Consider the following 14,820-nt stretch of genomic DNA (forward strand, 5'->3'; position numbering starts at 1 on the left):
AGATAGATAAATAAATAACACAAAGCTTTGCCTCCATGGTCTAGTGGTTAGAACGTCAGTCTGGAGGTTCTTTCATTCCCATTTAGTGGTCTCACTACAGGTCCTTTCACTTAGTGAGACTGTCCTCCGTTTGGCTAGGACATTGCAGGTTGAAAACACCTCATTGTCTGGAAAATAAAACGATTCTGTTCTTCGGAAGACACGTTAAGCTGCTGGGCTACTAGCCCAAACACCTCCACCAATCCGCACTGGAGTAGTATGGTAGAGTATGCTACATACCCCCCTTTCGATTTGGGGGAGGCCTGCCCCCAATAGTGGCACTTACATTGGCTATTTTTTTTGTGTATTGTTTAACAAGATTTGCCTACAAAGATTTTCTTTAATCATATTTTTTTTTTCGATTTAAATTTTCTCTTTTTGAGTTTCCCTAAGCAGTGGTAAGTGCTATAAAAACAAAAAAAAACATTTAGAATTTGCCTATCTAGCTAGAATGAATAAATAATCTTATTTGGTACATTCTTGCAAATACAATCGCGTATAATTCTATTAAAATAATTAGCTTTGCATGTCAGTAATGCATTAGTTTAAGTTCTAAACATTCGTTAAGCATGAGCTTAATTATACAACATAGCTTTTAATTCTTATCTACACTTAGTACAGTTTTAATTTTATTAAAGTAGAGGTTTTCTACTCAAAGCGTGAGTTTTGAGATATGAATTACCTTATTTTTATATTAGTGAATGGTCTTGATATTAATCTTGCAATGGCCCCGATTCCTGCAGACACCTAATTTTAAGTTATACCCGTCATTTTCTTATCCACAGAAAAGGAAAGGGACGGGAGATTACCTATGTTATGTTTTGTGATGTAAATTCAGTTTCGAAACATTGTCGTGTTTGTTATCGATACAAATATAAACAGTATATGCGTCCCACTGCTGGGCACGGACCTCCCTTCAATCGACCGGAGGGGATATAAGCAATAAGCATACTGTAGCATGCTGCTACTCCAGTTGATGGTTTTGTGGACTAGTTGGGCCGTTGGGTGCCGTTGCTTAGGTGCTATTGATATTGATAAGCTACTTAAATAGAAACTTAACATAAGCTCACGACTATATACCAATGATGTAGACAGATTTACATCCATCGCAAGATGAACTAGGTACCTACACATCACTGAGCTTTCTGTTAAAACAACGTGACAGGGGGGGAGCCATATAAGCAACTGTGTTAGTGAAAACTGCACTTAAGTTAAATTAATATAAACTCGCTTCCCGTTTGAAAGCAAGCTGGTCAACTACAGGACCACAGTGACTAAATAAAAACAAACGGCCTCCGTGGTCCAAAGGTTGAGCGTTGTGCTCACGATCCGGAGGTCCCGGATTCGAATCCCGGTGGGGACAAATCACAAAAATCACTTTGTGATCCCTAGTTTGGTTAGGACATTACAGGCTGATCACCTGATTGTCCGAATATTAAAAAGATGCGTGCTCGGAAGGCACGTTAAGCCGTTGGTCCCGGTTATTACTTACTGATGTAAATAGGTACGTAGTCGTTACATGAGTCATGTCAAGGGCCTATGGCGGCTCAGTAATAACCCTGACACCAGGGTTGATGGGGTTGGTAATTCACCTCACAATCCACGCGATAGAAGAAGAGAAGAATAAATACAAACAGAAAGAAAGTAAAATAATGTATACTCACTGTCAAGCCATTTAGAGTCGTATTTCAGAGTTCTCTTGAACGAAAACTCTCGTCGTCCAGTGGTGAGGTTGTGGAGATCAGTTCTGAAGATGACGGTGTCAGCCTTGGTGAACTCCGCATTGGTGCCGGAGTAGAGCGCTGGGAGTCCACCAGGGTTGCCTCGCTCCACCCAGAGGGCGGTGGAGTTGTCAGCGGGGTCGTACGGGCATTTTGCGACTCCCATACCAATTCCTGGGACGTACTCGTGTCGAGGCAGGTGAGTCAGATTCGACTGTAACAAAAAGAAAAATCATTGTAGTTTTTTTTTCAACGAGCAATCGTAGCGTTGTGAAGTATGCTACATACATCCCGCTTTTTAATTACATAATATCCGTTATAATAATGCATATTCTGTGCAAATTTCAATCAGGTATCAAATATGGTTAAAAATATACAGCCTTATAAATAGTAATAAATGTTTCTTTCTTTCTTTATAAAGGTAGAACTTTGAGACCGTCTAAAGAAAATCGATCGAAAAAACGGTTTAGGGGTACTGAGGGGGTACTAATCGGAAACCGTCTCTGTACAGAAAAAGCAAAGTACTTTAAATCCATAATTTCTTTATATTAATATTTTTTTTTATATGATCGATTATTTATATTATATTATATTTTGAATGATATAAAAAATATTATCAAAATCGGACTTGTCCCTTGCAAATAAGAAGTAAAACCCTTTATTGACTCTACAATTTACATGGCTCTTCCAGCCAATTAGAACTTAGGCAATAATAAAACTTCAGATAGCTTAAAAGTTAGGTCTAACAATAGAGGTTTTTGTAGAACATCCGCGTTCGCGAGATAAGTATGAAATATATACAAAGGGATCATGTGGGCGATTCCAGTTCACAAACACAGCTTTTAGGACCTAAAAGTGTATCAAACAAGCCTTTTGTATTCCTACCCGAGTACAAAGGGTATGTCTGGTACAGGTTTATTACACCTGCGTGAGTATTGAATATGCTATTTTATTTGCTACATGTAAATAAAGTTACTATGACATGAATGGTAACTTTCTGGACACATAGGGTGGTATTAATAAACCAATCTCTGCCTAGACTGCCCTCAAGATCATGTTCAATTCCATTTAACAAGCAGACAATGAAGACCCTTCTAGTGACATCTTATTCGTTAAATTCTGATAGTAATGTAGTTTAGAAGTTACATAGGAACAGACGTACAGTCATGAGCAATATAATGTACCCACTTTAGGACTCTGTCGCTCTAACATATTTGACATTCAGTGAGACTTACGGATTAATTTGTCAAAAAAGTTAATGTGACATGGTACCAAATTGTATAAGTACATATTAATGCTCGTGACCGTACATACATAGAGGTTAAACACATAACCCTACTTTTTGCATCGCTGCAGTCGGCTATAAAACAATTGTCATCTGATAAAGTTGTTAAAATATCTCGGTAAGGATTATATTGCTAATCCTAATGTTGGTGATCGCTAAAATAGAACACAACACCCAAAATATTTTACGCATACCGAGATGTATGCCGTAGCCGCTGTCTGGGCAATATAAAATTACCCTCTTCTACCGTAAAATTTAAAAATTAAAATGTTTACGCGTGAAGTTTGTTTTTACGCGCGATTAATCAAAAAATTTCTAAAAAACAACGTAACGAGTGGATTTATGCGTTTCAAAGTCACTGCCAGGGCTCTCACTCCCCTACAACTCAACAACACATCTGCTATTAATTTTTCCAAAAATTTATGTCCGTTTCACGTTCGACACGATTTATTAACCGGCACTTATTATTTTGGAAGCGAATTTTTTCGGTCCTCCGGAGAATTCGTCTATTAGTATAATGCGATGGGTGGCGGTACGGTTTTCGGAATTATCATAAAATTACTAAATGTAGCATGAACGGAGGGGTGGGCAGGGCCCGGCGGATTGAGACTTTATGTAAATTTTAACGACGCTGCGACCATCGGAAACACCTGCGGCCCGCCACCTGTCGAAAACCTATGTCGTTTTTATTTCAATAACCCGGGATTAAATTAGGCATGCGAACGCCTCGCCGCGGGGTGTTTTCCTCCGTCTCAAAACCCTGTCTTGGGGTTTTCCTCAAGCGTGTAAGAAAACGTGTGAAAAGGATTCACACGTTTTCTTACACGAATAACATAAGACGTGTTCACCACAGATGTAAGTAAGCCGCTTGAGGACAGACAATTTTGTATTAAAAATTTACTCGTATTTATTCATTGAGTTAATAACTTAATTATCTACATGTGTAACAGTTGCTTAAATTACGCCTCTTTTGTCCAATGGATAAAGCCACTTACTGATGCACGTAAGTATTTGACGGCTCAATGATAACCACGTTGGTATCTACCCCACAACCCACACGATAGAAGAAGAGTTTTTAATCATCCTCAGTCAGCAAATACTTGAATGTATTTTATGTCGGCGTGTAGAAGCATTTATTTAAAGTTAGAGTTTACATACAAATATAAAATCGTCAAAAAGTGAAGTCTACCTAAACGTTTGCATTGTTAAACTAAAAGTTGTCGGATTCTATCAAACTGTTAGTCTTCACAGACTACGTAAGTTTAAAAGGGACGAAATAACACATAAATAGAGCGTGGAATAAATTTTTGAACACGAAACTTCGAGCCAAACTTCTTCCGATTCCGACGAGCTCCACAAATAATGTTAGCACTAAACACAGATAAAGTTGTGCTCTCACAACAATATCGCAAACATGGGATACCAGTCTTACCGGCATTGTAGATGCAGATGTTGCCAGCCACAGGCCGCTTAGTCTAAGCGCTTAGTAAGCACACACTCTGTTTAAATAAATACCCTGGAACTTTACACTGAGCTGTAAACCGCTGTTTTCTTTTGTCTGGCATTATTTCCCTCGCTATATCGAGACTGGGCCGTAAGTCCAGAATAAACAAGCAAATGGATCGGACGGAAGAGCTTCGGGCCTTTCCCCTTCCTTGCAGAATAAGAAAGTTTGCGCACGGACCCGCAAGGCCCTCATTAGGCCCTCAGTTTTGTTTGTTTACGAAATTAGCATCCAGAAAGCCTTTCAGCGATAGAACGAACGGCCCGTTGACGCGTAATGATGTGGCATTGATAAACTTTGCTCCCGAGGATTTGCATCTTTTGGAGACTTTGCATTTTAATGGCGGAATTTTGGATGATTTATTTTCGTAAAAACGGGTCGTCAATTATTGGGTAAGATGCAGAACAGCAGTTTCGCGTTTGAACCCCACTGTTTGTGATTTGTGTAACTGTCTGTGGTTGCTATGTACGGCTAACTACAGACTGAGTTTCAGGGATAATCCGACCACAATTAGTAATTCTGTTACTTACTTTTGGTGGAGCAATCAAAACTGGAAACTTCTAGGGATAATGTTTGGACTCAGGGTTTGGGTTCAGAGGGTTTCAACGTTTTATGACTGTATTTTATACACGTGCAGTATGTATATAGGTAGCTTTTAGCAATATTTTATTTATCTTGTTTCTACATCATTCATATTTTACCTGTTTATTAATAATTCCTGTAAACGCCAATAAATAAAGAAGCGGTGAACGTGTATTTAAGTATTTGACAACAGCCAAGTAAAATTGAACCCAATAAACAAGTAATTCGATTGAACTTTCTTTGCTTGTCTGTTAATACTTATACACGTTCACCGCTTGATTATTTCTTATTGGTTCTTATTTGTATATTGTATTGTTGTAATTGTATCCTTATATCTTCCTAATCATCATCATTGGCCTTATACGTCTGTTTCAGACGATTTATGACGTCATTGCCTCATTGGTTTTTCTTCCTAATATAGCCTTGAATATCAAGTGTGGGCGCAATTGTCCTTTCCAGAATTGAATTGAATATCTATTTAGACGATGGGCAGATAACCAGTCGCATGCAGTTGATGAAAATATTAATCTTGGTACGAAAATCTGGTATCACGGGGAATGTTAAGTTAGTTTAAACACGTAGAGTCGATGAAGGATAATAGGATTACGAAAGCGGTATATAAAGCGAAGGTTGATGGTAGGGCTGACAGAGGAAGACCTGGAAGGACGTACATTGACCAAATTAGAGATGTCATTAGAAAAGGTTTAGTACGATCAACTCTGAACTGGCGCGTATGAAACGGTTGATGAATGTGGAGGAAGCAAGAGAAGTGTGTCAGGATCGAAGCAAATGGAATTCTATAGTCTCTGCTTACCCCGGTGGAAAATAGGCGTGAGTTTATGTAGTATGTATGAACATCTGGAGTGATTGTACATTATCGTATTAATGGATCGTATCTGTTATGTGACTCTACGGAAGTAATTTTATGTCGAGTAAGTAGGTATGTGTGTTTGTCTTCATCATCTTCTTAGCGTTATCCTGTTTCGCATAAAGTCCGCCTAACTTAAAGAAATGACAGGTCCAACTTTACACAGAAGCGGCTGTCTGTCTGACCTTCCAACACGCGCAGGTAAGGTGACATATTTCCGAAAGGCATTTCTCGGGAATGTGGGTTTCCTCACGACGTTTTCTTTCACTGCTGAGCACGTGATAAATATCTAAGATTAAAACATACCTAGACCTAGACCTAGGCCCTAAGACCTAGGATAACATTTATGAAACAAATAAAAGAGAAGGTGCAGGTCATGTCGTATCGGGAGGTGAAGGTTTTGGCGGGAAGAAGAGAGGAATGGCGGTTACTCCACCGACAAGAGCGCAGCTCTTAAATAGAGAGAGAGAGAGAGAGAGAAAACATGAATCGGAAAACAAATTCGAAAGTGGATTGGGCTCGTATGTCGAACCTGCGACCTCACAGTGAGAGTCAAGCGTTCTTTCAATGTAACGGATCTGCATCGGCGGATCTCTACATGTATTGTATAAATTCTAAATAACATAACGAGCTGACTCGCTCAGATATAAAGCGACAGAAGGTAATAAGTGTAAAACTTTTGCAAGTAGCTGCGATAAAATTTAACGTGTACGTCGTACCTAAACGAGTATGTTTAAAACTTTACAACAGGCATACAAAGTAAAACGCGGAGATAGTTGGCACCTGAACACACTTATGAAATATTAGAATGGGTTTTCGATACACGAGCTCCTAGAGGCGGCAACGTATGAATTCAATTATACATATTGAATACGTTAGTTTTAAATTTTCGGACAAGTAAATTGATATTGAAAACGAAGATACATCGGAGTTTACCCTGGTGGATTTTTAATGTCAACACCAGAAATAATTTCTTCCTTACTATGAACTTGAACCAAGGAAACATTTTTTTTATCAGAGTCTATTGCTGAGTATAACATCGCCCATGTAAGGTTGCCTGGGAGACATAGTCGGATAGCAATAAAGCATATTTTATTCCTGCCGATTACCCGTCTCTTTCCTTTTCGGCGGATAAGAAAAGGACAGGGTATAACTTAAAAGAAAATTAGATGCTGTCTACAGGAATTAGCACCAACATAATTTTACTTTAACATAGCGACATGCCTATATCTCCGAAAGGGTAGGTACACCTATTCGTCGCCAGCTATGAATAAGTCCCATGTAATAGGGGGCCAGCCTATTTGCCAATGACCGCGCATAAATACTGGAAACCACGTGATATGAATTATCTATCATCCAAACATGAATTCAAACTCATAAATTCGAATTCTATGGTTAAGAGCCCAAGCCGGAATTCGAACCCGTCCTCCTGATTTTCATAACACCTTGGCTCCTTGGAACAATGTTCTTACCACCCTCCTAAAGATAAACTTCACACACCATCTACTACCACTTTCAGAGTACAACACAGTATCAAAGTTTGATGATTGTGTCGCATTAGAGTTGTTTCACACCGAACGGAGAGCACCGACTCTACATTGAACCAGAGGACTTATTTTTGAATTTCTCGCTTTCAACTTGTGTCCGAAAATATAATACCTGTCTCATCTTGCAAATGACAAGTTCTAATGTGTTACGTGAAATGGGTATATTTTCGAACGAGAGTTGAAAGCAAGCGAATCAAAAATAAGGCTCCTGGTCGGTATTGTTTACCTTGTGCAGTTCTAAATGTAAATAGCAGTTAAGAGGCATAAGTACTCACTGAATTACGGTATGTGCACAAACTGTGCGCTGTTTGGATGTTAAAAAAAAATCATCTAAAAGGCAACATTGCAATTAGACATTTGCGCATTGAAAAGTACCTATGTCAACAAATGTCAAATAGTAATATTGCTTTTTAACATGAATTGTTTCAATGCGTTTTTAGCCTCCTGTTCTCTTCGGTTCGCACGAGTTCGCTCGTTGTGCGACGTATCTAAACGTATAGGTATGTACTCATACCTCCTTCTCCACATGTATCGAGCAACTTTCAAACGCACAAGGGATGTTCAATTGCGGAGGTTGAGGGCAAACTTGTGACAACCTTGTCACTATCAGATATAATCCAATCTCAATTTATAACTATGTTATTGTACTTTGCTTTAGTAGAAGTTGCGTGTGCGAATATTAACAGGATGATAGCGGAATATGTTGAATTATCGAATTACTGATTATGTTTACATATTCAAGAGTTGCCTGTCTACTTGGATAGGTGTAGGTGAATTTAGAACTGATAAGAACGTCACAGACATTGAATTATACTTTAGTTTTATGCATATCCATGGTTAAGTACCTCACCTCACTGTTTTATCCCTGGCTATTTATGAGTCATCATTAATTTAAGAGCCACGTTCTTGTGAAAGGCTAATTCTTTGACTTCTTTATAAGACACAACGTTCATCTTCTCTTTAATTTGTACCATACCTGGCACTGAGAAGCATAGTTTAGAAGAGTTTAGAAGCTCTTCTTGGTCTTCCCCTTCCTCTCTTTCTTTTTATCTTTACTTCTATCACGTTTTTAGTAAATTCGTCGTGTCTTTTAACTTTCATTATTTGTCTCTTTTCACATACTCTATCTAACACGTTCTTTCCAACTTATTTTTTCCAATTCCAAGCAATTTGAGTATGTATCTATATACGATGTATGTCTTTCCACTTAAACATCGTCCTTTACCAGGTGATAAAGTGATCAATCGCGAAACTATTTACCTACTACAAAATTAGGATTTTTCACTTTAAGTATTATAAAAAATTCGAGTTTATTAACGCAGCGCCAAGTCCAGACCATTCAAGTCGCTGAGATGAAAATGCTTAGGTGGATGTGCGGAGTGACGATGCTCGACAAAATCCGTAACGAATACGTGCGCGGCAGTCTCGGCGTACGCGACATCTCCGAAAAGCTACAAGAGAGCAGGCTCCGTTGGTTTGGGCACGTAAAAAGAAGACCTCCAGATTATGTGGGTAACGTTACAGCCAATCTAAACATACCAGGGCTTAGACCAAGAGGACGGCCAAAAACAAGATGGGCGGATGTGGTCAAAAAGGACCTGTGTATGTGCAATGTCTCCGAGAACGACACGTCCGATAGAGCGAAGTGGAAGAGAAGTACGAAGAAGGCAGACCCCACCATCAGATGGGAATAATAAATGCCAAGGAGAGAGAGAGAAAAAATTCGAGTTTATTTCGACTGAGTCGTTCCATATGACTGCATAAGTTATTAATGACACAGGTGAACACTTCGAAAAGTGGAAGCAAAGCTGCATAATCATTATGCTTCCAAAGTTGCAGACACGAAGTTTTGCGCCCGTATCACTACAGTGATGTGAAGTCAGTCTACAGACTTCAAATTTCTTAAACTGAAATAAGCAGTTCACTCGAGATAACATTATAGGTATGATAAAGAAAGCGAACTTTCTATTGAAATATAATACGCGCAGACAGAAATTCACATCGTAGATAATTGCATTTATAAACTGACTCAAAGTTCTTTTATGTGCATTTTATACTTCAAAATGCTTAGTGAAATAAAATTCATATTTAAGATTTTCAACTTTGCAAGTTTTTCAAACTCGCTATCAATTATTGAGCTTGAATTTATCATAACACAACTATAGCAATAATAGTTCAATAACCTATCGAAAGAGCAAACACAAAAACAGTATCGACAAACACAATCAAGCCACAAAGTCTAGTTTCATTGTTTGGCGGTAACAAACCGAACCCAAATTTCGTCCTAATATCAAACGGAGTCAGACGTAAAGTAAATAAGGTGATAGTAGCCATTTTGGCGAACATGTGGTTGGAATATTTGGCTATAAGAACAAAATTGGTACCGGTGAGACGCCACAGGATAAAAATAAAACAACAGACGGTAGCAATCGTAAAGCGCCGGCGATATTGGCTCCTAATTCCGAATGGGATAGATACTGCACCTGCTCCGCCATTGTTGCCGTGTGATATACGAGCCGGGAATTGAGATAACTATAAAAGTTATGCTGTTATTGTGTCTAGAACAGACATATGTATTTACGTGATCAATGTTTTCAAATTTTGTTGGGAACTTAGGGGACTTGGAAAATTGACAATGGTGATGAATGTCATCAATTTTTTTACCAAAACGAGCTATTTTACATTTTAATAAATTATTCGTTTAAACCAAAATTCTGATCAACAGTAATTAACCAAGTAATTAATTTAATAATTCATGTTTGGTCGTTACTTAAATATTTATAGAGCTGCGAAATAGGAGTCCAAAATTTAGTGGGCTACAACATTTTGTTTGAGAATTTGAACTAGTTTGTTAGTTATCTAGTTTGAGTTAAAGAACCATGACCGTAACTGTATCAGACCCATCCCCCCCTTCCAACAGATAATTTGTTGTATTTCATTACTATCTGTAAAAATATTACCAATTACTTAGAAGTAATTCTACGGGTTTTAGAAATAAAATTAAATTTGATTGTCGAAAATCGAAACTGGTTGAAATAATATTGTACCAGGTTGTAAATCGTAGATAAAAACCCGAATTCCGGCTAAACCCCGCGTATTTCGAGAAAGTTGTCATAAAACAAAAATATCAACTCACTAAAACACTTCGGATGAGTTATGTCTGGAATCTGTTGATGGAGGGGGACGTTTTGACTCATCGTCTTTTGGCAAATTCGACGGTGCCGGTTATAAAAAAGTTAATATCTGGTAGATAATAGCCAATGCATGGACATCCCCAAAGTGCATTTTCCGGCACAGCGCGTGAAGTAATAAACGGTTCTTTTTTGAATCTATTCGTATATGGAATTTTAGATGAGTGTAAATAATATCTGACTTATTCGAGTATTCAGTCGGATTTTGTAGGTTTTGGATCGATTGGGATTTACGGTTTCAGTTCTTCTGATCATATAAATACTCCATTTTGTTTCATAAGCCATGAAGCATCGATACGCGGCTCTAAATCAATGATTGAGAATTTCTAAGCGAGTTGCGTATACAATTCAAAACGACAAAATGAGGAGACGCGAAATTACTTAAAAATAAATGACTACAATGACAACCACAGGAAATATCACCTAAATGACGAATATCTCAGATGTTAGATTTCAGACAGAACTGGCTGAAGTAAAAATTGCTTGTATGACATTACTGTGGCTAAAATTAGCAATGCTAGTCGACTGTCGACTAATATTAATAAGAAAGAAGCAAGGGCGAAACAGGACATACAACCGCTGAGATTCGAGTTCCCATTCACCTAGACACAGAACAATGGGACACCGTAATTTCAGCGCCAAAACTTTTTCAACTTAAGCCTTCTGTGGGCGTCGCGGTGCGCACACAAGTTTCTTTAATGTCTCTATGAAAACCCTCCAAGTTTACGGCAAAGTTTCTCTGCAACTTGCACGACTTATTTTAGGACACGATCTCTTACAGATTTACAGAAGCCAAGTGGCTTTCGAAGGAAAGGAAAGAACTTTGCGTACACACCACTACGGTTTGTTGAATGGATTCACTCCGATATTTGCTTAGGTCGATTTGCGAGAAGGTAGTCCACCTTTTTGTATAAAGGATAGACTCAGGTAGGTAAATATGTTTGTCTTTAAAAGTAAAGTAAGTAAAGTCACAAATAGGATATCCAATGTCATCAGTAGTAGTACAATACTACTTAAACAAGGGTCTATAAATACATCTGTAATTGGAAACCGTCTTTTCTAATTATTATTTTTGAGTCAGATTATATTTCAGTACTTCATCTCACTCTCACCTATGTGTTTCTGTGTTCTTTTTTTATTTTGAGTTGCTGTCGATTGGATCAAGTTTGATTTACTGTGACGAATCGGATTTTTAGTGATAAAAGTAATTTGTACCTATTACAAAGGAGAAAACTATTCGATACTTTTTCAAGTTCATGAAAACCGATTACTGCAAACGTTTCTGAGATCATTTCTTAAGATTGGGAATTACATTTTAAGGTTACATTTCTACTAACATTTTTCCACAACTTTTTAACAATTACCTTTAGGATAGGTTTTACTTTTCGCAAAATTCGTTTCGACCCCGAGAGAGCCTGTGCTAGCAATGTACCCTTAGTTCATTTCATTTCAGACCTTTAAAAACTTGATTAAATGTAAAAGGTACTTCGATACATTTAACACGGGAGCAATGAATTCGTTGTAAGAGATTACCTGAGTTCTAGTGTTAAATGCGAAGATACCGAAAAGAAATAACATACAAATGTAAACCGTTAAAATCAAAAAGTGATCAGACGGAGCACAAATAAAGTGCAGCTCGTTCGTAACACGCAAATAACAATAGACAAATTTATTCGGCAGATTTAAAACACATCGAATTTATCTTGTTCATATAACACGCGATAAGCTCAGCTCGTATTGATTGTTCCCATTTAAATTGAAAGCCTTTATCCGTTTTTCGTCACAGAAACCAAATGAACTGAAAAAATAAATACGCAATTGACTTTGATGAAGTTTCTTTTGATTCCTGTTCGTACGTTTGGGCAATCACTTGGATAATGTAAGGTAAATAAGACGTGCAAACATAAGATGAATGTGTTATTGGTTGTGTGAGTCGAGCATTACAAAGGTTTTGATATATGAGGTGGTTTTCCTAGCGAATGCTTGAGTAGATGTGCTTATTTCATGCCATACAATTACAGTTCTGTCGATTGTGGGGTCTGCAAATGGTATCTAACTGGTTACGGAAAGTAATTTAGATATCTATTCGTCTTGTTTCTATTAGTGAATTTCTCTATGGATATGTATTCGTCTGTCTCTGGGTGTAAAGGTGCAAAGTTTAAGGCAGTCTAGATCTTCCATAATAGTGTCTGAGTTTAAGGCATTCTTATATATATATACTTCTCAAGTAGTCACTAAAGAAGACGTTGAATTGTAACTGGTATAGAAAAAAACATACAATAACTAGCAATTTACGTTTTTGTAACTGCCAGTTACGGCCAATCAATCAGAAACAGCCGCGGTATTCTTCAATTCGTTTTTCGAATTTGAAATATTACTTTTAAACACTGGCCAATAATCGTCAAGTGGCGTAGGGTGGCACCACTGGCACCATCATTTGTTTCCGATAGCCGTCCAATCGCAAACGTCCATTTGTAACAGATATAAATTGGCCGTTGCAGCAAATATGAATCACTTGGTCTACCGCGTCGCAGCGGTGCGTGTGTGCTTGCGATTGTGCAGGCGTCCAAAATTGAAATAAATATTGCGTTTTGTCCTTTTTTATATTGTTGGTTATTACATATCGTTTGTATCACATAGTATTACGCCTGTAGATACCCCTGAAGGAGTAGGCAAAGGTTTATAGTACAGTCATGAGCAATATCATGTACCTACTTTAGAACCCTGTCGCACTATCATATTTGACATTTAATGAGACTTACGGTTTAATTTGCCAAAAAAGTTAATGTAACATGGTTTCAAAGTGTTTATACGTATAGGTATATTAGTACTCGTGACCGATCATGCACACATTCCTCGCCAGCTATCCCCATGTTTTTTTTGACGTGACTTATTGCAGATTTGCCGCAGATGGCATTAACTACTTGGCCGGACAAATGGAGAGCGCTGAAGGCTCTCACCCGCTATCCCCATGGTGATTAAGTATCAAAATGAATTAATTGGTGTTTTCCTTATTTTACCGACCACAAAAATAAGCTTATTATGTTGTTTTGTTGGATTTCAAAATCGATTTAGGCGAGTTTCTGATTTATTTATTACAAAGAAATAATTTAACAAAATATTTTTTTTTAGTTCTAAAGATTGAACATGTAACTTTTGTTATAAAATATCAATAAAATTAAAATTGCAAAAATAAAAGTGCCTACTTGTAATGTGTCAAATGTTATTAAAACTCATTTTCACATAATGAATAATAATAAAATCATATATTTTCTCTTCTCAAAAAAAAGAGAAAGAATTGCTTTGAAAGAATTTCACGAATTTCAATTTATGAGGGGAGGAAAAGGGTTGAAGTGTGAAGTCATTGTTGCCGAGCGCAGCCGGGCGGAGAGCTAGTCATAAATATTTGGGATGCTGACTATAACGTGCCCTATCAATTGCGTACATGTGATTTCACTCAATTTTTGAAACTGACGCGCCCTTACCCTCTTTAGGGTGGTTCGTAGAAATAGAGGTGCAGATTATGGTCGTAAAAGTTGCAACTTATGATTTTGTTTTATTGATTTTTGGGGTATTCGGTAATGGTTTTGGATGTGACGCATACGAATGAATACTCATACATACGTACATAAACTCACGCCTATTCCCCACCGGGGTTAGCAGAGACTATGGAATTGCATTTGCTTCGATCCTGACGCGCTTATCTTGCTATCTTCACATTCACCAATCGTTTCATACACGCACTTCAGAGTAGATCATACTGAACCTTTTCTAAGGACATCTCCAGTTTGATCAAACTAATAAACATGCAAACACACAAACAAAAACAAATTTTGTTTTTATTTAAGAGATTTTGTAAAACTATTATGATATTTATGATGTTGTAAAGCAGCGACATTTAATTACATGAAAGCATAGAATACACAAACAAAAAAAAAGTACTAAATAAGTAAAAGTAATAAGTAGTAAGTAGTAGTTAAGTACTTTTCAATGTACCTACATTAGGGTTCACATAAAACGAAATGAAAGTCATTTAGCAGTAATGTTGGTACTTGTAAGATCAAATATACATTATGAAAATAA

At 37.5% G+C, this 14,820-nt stretch overlaps 1 protein-coding gene across 2 annotated transcripts in view; it reads right to left on the bottom strand.

The window, feature by feature from the left end:
• Nucleotides 1-14,820, bottom strand: part of LOC126373095 (semaphorin-2A-like) — a 624,036-nt gene that overhangs the window by 55,909 nt on the left and 553,307 nt on the right. For both annotated transcript variants that reach the window (XM_050019093.1, XM_050019092.1), the window contains one exon: nt 1,704-1,974. In XM_050019093.1, coding sequence (XP_049875050.1) covers nt 1,704-1,974 — 271 coding nt within the window. The remainder of the gene's footprint in view (nt 1-1,703; nt 1,975-14,820) is intronic.

This window comes from Pectinophora gossypiella, chromosome 15 (genome assembly GCF_024362695.1).
Source record: "Pectinophora gossypiella chromosome 15, ilPecGoss1.1, whole genome shotgun sequence".
Lineage (NCBI taxonomy): Eukaryota > Metazoa > Arthropoda > Insecta > Lepidoptera > Gelechiidae > Pectinophora > Pectinophora gossypiella.